General features: G+C 30.9%; 1 protein-coding gene, 1 long non-coding RNA gene and 1 pseudogene across 4 annotated transcripts; 2 read left to right on the top strand and 1 right to left on the bottom strand.

Annotated features, from left to right (window-relative positions):
• Positions 1-9: 9 nt before the first annotated feature.
• Positions 10-4,032, bottom strand: LOC117214371 (tRNA-dihydrouridine(47) synthase [NAD(P)(+)]-like). 2 transcript variants are annotated; one of them, XM_033460450.1, is made up of 6 exons: positions 2,488-2,630; positions 934-2,230; positions 474-841; positions 261-389; positions 107-191; positions 10-28 (listed from the first exon to the last, which is right to left on the bottom strand). In XM_033460450.1, the coding sequence occupies exons 1-5, from the start codon at positions 2,574-2,576 to the stop codon at positions 119-121; spliced, it is 1,956 nt and encodes a 651-aa protein (XP_033316341.1). In that variant the 5' UTR covers positions 2,577-2,630; the 3' UTR covers positions 10-28; positions 107-118. The 2 variants fall into 2 exon arrangements, with proteins under 2 accessions (XP_033316341.1, XP_033316340.1); XM_033460449.1 differs by lacking the exon at positions 10-28 and adding an exon at positions 3,893-4,032 and having other exon boundaries at positions 40-191.
• On the top strand, positions 2,613-3,308 carry LOC117214402. Of its 2 annotated transcripts, none has more exons than XR_004488852.1 (2): positions 2,613-2,799; positions 2,915-3,308. It is a non-coding gene; the product is annotated as an uncharacterized LOC117214402 (long non-coding RNA). The 2 variants fall into 2 exon arrangements; XR_004488851.1 differs by having other exon boundaries at positions 2,613-2,816.
• Positions 3,838-8,256, top strand: LOC117214369 (annotated as a pseudogene).
• Positions 8,257-10,147: the final 1,891 nt, after the last annotated feature.

Raw genomic sequence — 10,147 nt, 5'->3', positions numbered from 1 at the left:
AATAAAAACGATTTTTTTGTTCTTTTACCTAGAATTTATTCTATGTGGTAAACGTATATTAAAAATAGGAAGGAAAAATATTATGATATAAAACTATTTTGTTTACGTGACACATTTATTATTTCCACGAGTTCGCCTTGTGTTTTGGCAAAAAATGAAATCCTTCAGGCACTTTTCCTAGTAACATCTCCCTGAAAATGAAGTCTAAGTTAAAACAAAGCAAATGCATTAGATATGACATTGAAATAAAATATTTTTACGATAATTTAATCCAGTCTGCACAATTTGAACTGGCCATTAGCGTTTCCATATCATCACGGCCTCTATAAAATGGAGGTCTTTCATTAATCCTTTGTGGTGGTTTCTCTAATATTCCAACAGGAATATACCTAAATAGAAATAGAATTTAATAATTTACACAACATATGTATAGAAATGTACATATGTATATATGTATAAAAAATCAAAATTACCTATGCAAGAAAGATATCCACTCCAACATAAACCTCCTTGTTGTCTCGACGCCACGAGTGTCCGAGCCCCAATGTTCAAGGCCATATTTAGAATATTTTCTCAAGATCTCAAATCTTTCTGAACTTGATATATCAATCAACTTCTTTTCTTTTATTTCAGTGAATATCCATGGCTTTATCAATGCCCCACGTCCTATGGTGATGCCACATATAGAAGTGTATGCATCTTGAACTCTTTGATAATCATCATATGATAAAATGTCTCCATTTCCAAATACTGGAATAGGATCAGCTAATTTCGCGCATTTTTCTATATAATCCCAATCAGCTAACTTTGTATACCTTTGTTCACGTGATCTTCCATGAACCTACATTAATTTACAATTAATAGTTAATATTTTTTAACATAATTTATTAAAGTCTTATCATAACAACTTCAGAGTATAATTAACTTACTCACAGTAATCATGGACACACCCCAATCACGAAACTTTGGCATCAAAGTATGTGCAATAGGTTTATCTATGTAAACCCCTGTTCTAGTTTTTACAGTTAAAGGTATATTCATAACCTGATTAACAGATTTCACAACAGTTTCTAGAACATTTAATCGATTCAGCATACCACTACCTCCTCCCTGTCTATAAATTAGATCTATGGGACAACCAAGATTCAAATCAATGAAATCAACATCAATTTCTTCATTCAGCAACTGTGCACATCTTGTTAATACTCCTGGGTTGTTTCCACAAAGCTGTACACCAAAAATGTCTTCGGATTCATGTCTTTTTACCAAAGCCCATTCTTCATGTGCTCCTTTCAATATCCTTGGCGCCAGAGCCATCTCTCCACAAGTTATGTCTGCTCCATATTCTTTGCATATTCTTCTAAATGGTAAGTTGCCTACTGTTGTCAATGGGCTTAACAATATCTTATTCCTCCAATCAATTTTTTTCTTTTCTGAGTCCCTACATTTTATTAAATCATAATCTTCAATAGGGCCAAGTTTCTTCTCTGTATTTTGAGTCTCAGGAGCTTTATTCTTAGATTCATTAATAGAAGTATCTAATATTGGACTATCTTTTACCTCCAATTTATCTCTGTCCAAGGATTCATCAATTTGTTTAATTTTTTCTATCTCTGGCTCTTGTTTAACCTTTTTTGTTCCTATATTTTTCCTAGATGGTCCATTTGCCTTAACAATATTTTCAGATTTAGAAAAATTATATTTGTGTTTTCTTAATTGTATCTGAATATCTTTAGCTAAATGATTTTTTGTAGAAGGAGGCCTTTTCCTAAATTCGTCCATTTTTTCCTTGTCAATAATATTCAAACCTTCTTTTGTCAAGTGTTTGGAACCCATCCTACAGGCAGCACCACGTGGACACCTGCCGGTGAGCTCAAAGATATAGCATTCATCAGTGATATCATCTGGCTTAATCTTTAAATATTCAACTCTGTTGTGCAAAAATATGCACTGATTATTATCACATTTCCTTTCAGGCTCATCTACTGCTTGGTCAGCTACCCAGGGACATAAATTCAGTTCACGCTGTGTCTTAAATGGTGGTGGCCTTGCTTTGTTTTGCCCCCTGAGCTTTTCTTTTTTATCATCATTTTTAAGCTTTTTGGTTGGAGGCTCATCCAATATAGAAACATCCTCACTTAAATTAGTTGTATTATTTGATACTTTTTGCTTGTCAGTCTCAGTCAAACATTTTTCACTTAGAAGTCTTACATGATCTTCTATAATAAACCTGTGACATTACGGATAAATTTATTATACAAAAATAAAAGCATTTTTTTTATCGGAAGATAAATTACTTAAGAAAATATTACGACATAGAAGTATTTTTGTGATCTTTATTTTATTGCGTTCGACAGAAAAGTTTTGCATAATGACAGAATGCCACGCGGTTTGAACAAATCGAGGTTATGTAGTTATATATGTTATTTATATGAGTTACCTTGAAAAAATTGAATGTTAATAGTCAAAATAACAATGATTACTTACTCTTCTTTAATTAAGCAGACACCTTTTTGTTTATCATCACTGTAATCAAATGAACAATCTTCCACACATTTTTCACTGTAATCTGCCATTTCAAACAAGTCGATTGCCTGAATAGATTTCGAGAGATCGATCAGTCGAGAACTCTGAGAATTCACGAATCAGTGAAAACGGTGTTATTAATCAGCCATCACGGAAGATATTTAATTATTAGAAGAAATTAGTAGAAAATAGTAATCAATTTTACTGTAGCTCAGAGTATCATGCATTTGGAGTATTATTATAAATATTTTTATTTTTAATTACTATTTTAGTGTAAAATAATTTTTACAGTGAGATTTTTCATTTCTACATAATTTAAAAATTAATAGTCAGGTTTATCGAGTTTTTGTAGCTTCATCCAATTAATTAAGTTTCTATTTAATTCCAGGTAATGATTTCTTAAATCAGGATATCGATTACGTGTTACGTAATTTTTGCATAACAGATGCATAACATATAGCTGAGTGTGCTGAAATTAAGTATGATTTGAAAACATTAATGAAACGTTAAAAAATATTGTTAAGTTATCCAAAATAAATAAAATGGCTAACTTTATAATACCGATGCATTTATTTGCGTATATTAGTGGCTATTTAAATAGATATCGACTACCTTTGCCTCTAATTATGTCACCACAGTAATTTAAAAGTACAGAACAGTGGCTCTCACAATAAAACTGTTGAATCCTATTCGTATTTAAAATAAAAAGAAATTTAATTTGCACACTTTTCTTACTAATAAAACAATGTTGCATAATCTATAAATGATTTAAATTAATAAGCTTTCTATGGAGTTATTTATTAAGTATTTATGCCCAATTTTTTCCCAAACTTAATTTATTCCTTAATTAGTTTTCGATATAATGCTTTATATTCATCAAAAATCTAATTAACGAAGAAAAATAATCTTCCTGCATTTGCCAGTTTAAAATAAAAATTTTCATAGAAGAATTCTAATAAAATCCTAGATATATTCTCCAAAATATATGCTAAAAATGTTCAATATTTCTTAGGAGATTGGAATTCTTAACAAATGCTTAATATAAAGACCAATTCATTGTTGATTAAATACCTCATTAAAGAATGAAAATAATCTCCTAAATTTTTCAATTTAAATGAAAAAGAAACATTTCAATTCTAATATTTTTTAAAGCGCGCTGAAATTTTTTAACATTTCTGAGCAAATTGAAGTTTCCTAATCTAAATAAAAAATTTCCATAGATTCCAATAAAATTCTAATATTTTTTTAAGTAATATGAAATGATACAGAAATGTATTTAAAATGGTACTCTCGTACCGTTTAAACCCGCACGCGCATAGTTTCAATATGGTGTTGCGTACTTCTACACGTGTCCTTGTGTACTCACGCTACTTTTTCATGCGAAAGATCGAGCATGTTAAAGTCCTCCAACAGTCAGTAACAGACAGAACAGCGACGCGGATGAAGAGCGATCCGTCGTAGCGAGATATTTCTGTCAGTTGCATCGGTGAACGACGTTGTGACGGTTCCGGTAAGTTCGCAATATGCTTTACGATACATCTTTCTATCCATCGATACGAATTATCGTTGAAACGGCTTAACAACCATGTAAACTATTGTTTACGTCATCAACAATAGTTAGTCCTTCGATACAATCAAACACAGCGACTTAAATGATCAAAGAAATAGGATTACATGAAGTTTATGCGGTTGATAAGAACTATCGCTAATTTCACAACTCAATAAATATGGGTCACTATATTCATTGTTGTGCACTATGAGAGTCCTAGATGATACTATAATTGGTCTGTACTATATAATTTGTTTATTTTATAACTGATAAGTAAACAGTATTTAAATATGAACTTCTTTGATCTCTATATGTCTATATGTCTATATAGTCTGCTTCTTGCATTATCTTACAGGTTCTTAGATTTTATAATATTCTTTTTCTTCAGTAAGAATTTTTTTATTTTAAAAAGAATTTGAACTAAATGTGATACATGTCCAAGCATTTGTGATGCAAAACTATGTTTTGCTTTCAGTAGATAATATTGGGAAATAATACTTAACACACATTATAAAGATATGGTGCTTAAGGTAGATTAGGAGATTATACTTATATCTTTCTTAATTTGATCTTTTAGTTTGAACTTATAGAATGTATTTCAACTTTATTTTCTTCTTTGATTATTACATAGAATTATTTTCTGTTTAATATATATTACCTAATGCATCTGTAAAAATATGTGTATAAAATTAATAGAGTATTCCTTGCTTATATCAATAGAACAATAGTATGGAAGAAGTAGGTACATTACAATGGGAAGATTATCTAGTCATAGCAGCCACACTATGCATAAGTCTGAGCATAGGTATCTATTACCGGTTCAGTGGTGGACGACAAAAAACTATGGAGGTATATACATCATTCTTTTAAAATTGTGGCTTCTAAAACAATGTTAAATTAAAACAAAATTATTTTCTTAACAGGAATACTTCATTGCCAGCAGGTCAATGAGCATCACACCTGTGGCTGTCGCACTAGTGGTTTCCTTCATGTCTGCAATTACTTTATTAGGAGTTTCTGCAGAAAATTACACATATGGAACACAGTTTGTAGTAATTAATTTATCATACCTCATAGGAACTCCTCTTGTTTGTTATGGATTTTTACCAGTATTTTTTAAACTCCAAGCAACAAGCGCTTATGAGGTTTGTATGATAAATTTCGTTTAAATAAAATAAAAATGATAAAAAATTATGTATATTTAAATTACATATTTATCTCTTTCTAGTACTTAGAAAAACGTTTTGGAATCAGAGCTAGAATGATGGCTAGTTTTGTGTACTGGCTGCAATTGCTTTTGTATTCTGGTGTTGTACTTTATGCTCCCGCTCTAGCATTAGAGGCAACAACAGGAATTTCTAAAACTGGCAGTATTATTATCCTTGGCTTAGTATGTGCCTTCTATTCAAGCATAGGGGGTATCAAAGCTGTCTTAATCACAGATGTGTTTCAAGGATTGCTGATGTTTGTTTCTGTCTTTATTATTATCATCATAGCTGCTAACGAGGCTGGAGGTATAGGCAGAATCTGGCAAATAGCGGAGGAAGGACATAGGATTGAATTTGACAGGTACAATGTGTGGCATAATGAAAAATGATATCTTAATTTTGATAAACTAATTATGAAATATCTTCCAAGTATTTCGATAGACCCCACAGTTCGACATACTTGGTGGTCGCTCACTATTGGTGGTTTATGCACGTTTCTATCACTGTATGGCGTAAATCAAGTTCAAGTACAGCGTTTGTTAACAGTGAGGTAAGTATCACAATGAGTAAGATATGAAATGTTATTAATTTTACATAATATTTTTAGAGATATAAAAGCAGCACAGAAAGCACTTTGGCTGGCATGGCCAATTTTGTCAATACTTTCAATGACTACGTGTTTCTCAGGATTAGCAATATATAGTAAATATTATAAATGTGATCCTTTGCTTCAAAAAAGGATATCATCTACAGATATGTTGATGCCTTTGTATGTCATGGACACCATGTCTGACAAACCTGGTTTACCTGGTCTTTTCATAGCAGGTAAAATTTATTGATATTTTTATTTTACCTCTTAATGCTTAAAAATGTGTTAATGCAGGTGAAGTAAATTCTTCAAACTAATATATTCTCATATCTTAGGTATTTTTAGTGCTGGTCTCAGCACTATTTCAGCAGCATTAAATTCTTTGGCAGCAGTAACACTAGAAGATTATTTAAAACCAGCATATAAAAAATGTTGTGGTAAGGAATTCTCTACGAGTATGTCGACAACCATGGCTAAGTTACTTGCCCTCATTTATGGAATTATTTCCATTGCCTTGGCGTTTCTGGCACAATTATTGGGAGGTGTTTTACAGGTATCCTTTTTTTACCAATTAAATCATAAGAATACTATAAAATATTGTCGGGATTTCATTTAAGAAAGTTTTACTTCTATTGATGTTATAGGCTGGCCTAACAATATTTGGGGTAGTGGGTGGTCCATTATTAGGCCTTTTCACTCTTGGAATGCTCACAGAAACAGCTTCTGAAACAGGGTCTGTAATAGGCGCTACTGTGTCTCTAGCATTTTTGTTTTGGGTTGCTTTTGGACAACCCAGGCCTATTCCAACAACACTACCAGTTACCAATAGTGGTTGTTCAAATGCAACCATTTTCATCCCTATGGAAAAAGTACCATTGTAAGCAATTCCTAACCTTAATTAATCTTTTAAAAAGGAAATTTTATAATGAAATAATGTTTTATTTTAGGAAATCAGATGATTACCTCTATATGTATCGGGTCTCTTATATGTGGTATGCTCCAATTGGATTTTTGATGACGTTCATAATTGGATTAGGCCTCAGTTACTGTTTGAACCGGATATATAAAGAACCGAAAGTTGGGCTGGATACCAACTTGTTCTTCCCTCTAATAGGAGAACGTATACGTCACAGGAATAGGGAGATTTCTAGTAGTAGTGAGAACGTGGTATCAAAGAATGCTACTGCGCACAAGAAGTACATTTTCAATGTAAATTCGGCTAATGATGTGGTGGAAACTTCTGATGATACCAATACCACCAAACTTTAATGCATACTTGGTTAATCGCTTGCTTTCTTCAAGTGGCATTTTCGATTCTAGGCATTCCATACTTTGTTTTGTAAGCCTAAGTATTGTACGGGACTTGAAACCACTTAAGTTGGTCCCTTAAAAGAAAAAAGATGACATGTCCAAAGAATGAATAGGAAAATTAAATTATTATCCATATTTATAATACTAAATTTAATTTTACCATAGTTTGGCTGTGCCGCTTTGGGAGAAATAAAAAGCGGGATTCATATATTTATTGATAAATTGTTGGAGGTAATTTTAGAATGAGTCAGCTGGGCTAGAAAATTGCCCATTTGGACATGTCAGTTCAAAACACCAATATTATATTATAAAAAGGTATTTGTCGGTGCTTTTAGCCCATAATAATTACTTATTTGTTTGTAATTATTTAGATAATAGTATTTCACTATCAAGCGAATGTCTTCCATCTTGTTCCTGAACTGCCATTTTGTAATTTGTCTATAAGATGTTTTACAGAAATGCACAAGTTACTTATTTTGTTTCACATATCAATGACAAAGACACGATGGCATGCGAATTTTTATGGTACCAAAAGAAATGTCTTTTATTCCAAAGAATTTGCGCAAATCTGCTCAATACAGATACTTAATGTATTCACTCTTAAGTATCACAAATATTGTACAAATTACTTTATGGAATTATATTTTTCGTAGATGCACCAGAAAAACCGGTCTAATCTTTTTTACAATTGGACGATAATTAATTAAATAATGATTCTTTTTATTTTAGAATTGAGAAACATGCACTACAAAATTGTACGTATGTAAGTAATAATACTCTCTTACCAAAAGAGGCTATATTTTAATTCTGAATATAAAAAGATATATTTTTATATACAATAGTTCAATACAGAGTATTCTATGGATAACTCATGATGTTTTCCAAAACAGATATCCGTAGAGTGTAAATTTTATATTTATAATAGGTTTGTTATTTAGTGTGATGATATATGCAACACTTCCGTCATTTTTTTCGGCTAGTCTGTCAGTCAGTAGAATGTAGCAATATATTTATCCAAGCTTCGCTGTACTATGCAACAGGGGTCAATAAAACAATGTATGTGTGAAAGGAAACGATGCTATGAGTAGCAGCAATTATTTTCAGTTTCTCCTCTTGTTTATCCAATGAAGAATCAAGTAATTACAATTAACAGTAAGACAATCGAGCAGCAGGAATGAGTATTTATTGTTAGAAATGATGGACTAGCTTAGAACTGAAATTTGTAGCTTTTAATTCCCTCTTTAATACATTATATCTCTTTCAATAAAGCAAATCAGAAGACTTCTTATGAATTATTCCAGGGAATAACATAACATAACTTCTTTAACATACTTTGCATTAACTTATATTACAACTAACTTCCAGCAAATGAAATTTAATTATATTTGAAATTTGTCAGACTCTTTAATGGAAAAATTTGTTTGAAATTAATTACAAGTTTAATTTTTTGTAGGAATTAGTGTTATGAAATTTTGAAAGAAAAATAAAAGGGGACAACGTGTATTTCAAAAGAAGTTCTCGCAGAAGAAAGAGAACGATCTAAGGTGCATCTGGAGAGAAGCAAGTCCCAGATCAAACTACTAGTGGCCAGTTGAAACCAGTTTCAATTTATCCGTGGCTCGCGCTTCGATTACTGGGCTCTTTTTAATTATTTTTCTAGCGAAACTGTGACCGCCATTTTCCACGTCCACTACTTCTTTAACAGCCAATTAATCCATCAGGAAATCTAACTGACATTCTTTTTAAACGAGGTGTCGAATGCTATACTTATCCATGTCCTCTGAAAGACTCAGTCTTCCTCGACTTAGTTAATTCTCTTTCGAATACGATTATCCAGCATGAAATTGCAGTTAGATGTAAATACATATATAAAATTTACCATTTTAAGTCTTCTATTATACTGTATATCTTATTTGACAAGTAAGTATGAGATTCTTGGATATGCAAATTAGAATTACTAAAAAATTAATAAATGAATGTTTTATGTTTATTATAAATATTTAGATTTGTGTTATACTAATCAATTTTCTGGTCTTAACTTATAATAAATACAAAATAATACTGCATTCTCTTTTCTTGACAACTTATTACAATAAATAATTTACTTTATTGTACAAAAATCACTTTATCTGCTATATTGAATATTTCAGTATAGGATTTTTGAATGTATAAATTTAAATATGTATCTTATTAAATATCTTATATTTGTCTTTCGATCATTCCTTCTGGTTTTAATGAATAAACAAATTATTGTGAGAAGAAGCTATTGTAACATTACAGTGATTTAAATAATGATTTATTTCATTCGACTAAATAAAATTTTTATGAATCTGATAGTATAATGTACAGATGTATTTATATTTACACATTCTCATACTTACTTCTGTTTATCTATCTAAGGTTCTCTTTCTCCCTGTTCCTCTCTCTTTCCCCTGAAACTCTATACACAGGATCATCCTCCTGTTTACCTTCGAAGTCAACGGTCTCTTTATCTTGATCGTGTGGCATTATGCGAGCAAAACTAAGGAACAGAAAGAAAAACAGAAAACGTGTAGAATTATCGATTATTTTGACAGCCGAAGTATTTTATTAAATTAGACTAAACCAAAAGTATAGATTATAGACGATGTCAAATGAATAGTGTATTTAAAATACATGTGTGTGTGTGTGTGTGTATGAGCGTATTTATGCGTTTCTCTCGAGCTCGTAGAGTGTATGAAAAATTCAAATTTCTCAGCTTTCACAAATTTAAAGTACTGTTTTAATTGTTTGTGAATTGAAAATTTGTTTGACGAAAGAGTAAGTACTAATTTTATTTTGATTCTTTTAAAAGGAAACTACTAATTAACCTAAGGAATTAGAATATAGCTTCATTTATATAAAATTTCAATATCTTCTTTAGTAGAATACTAATTTTAGATTTAAAACCTTTTTAATCTTTATATTTATACAATCTAATAAATT

The sequence above is a fragment of the Bombus bifarius genome, unplaced genomic scaffold (genome assembly GCF_011952205.1).
Source record: "Bombus bifarius isolate JDL3187 unplaced genomic scaffold, Bbif_JDL3187 scf7180000009200, whole genome shotgun sequence".
Taxonomy (NCBI): domain Eukaryota; kingdom Metazoa; phylum Arthropoda; class Insecta; order Hymenoptera; family Apidae; genus Bombus; species Bombus bifarius.
This window is presented reverse-complemented; position numbering and strand designations above follow the sequence as displayed.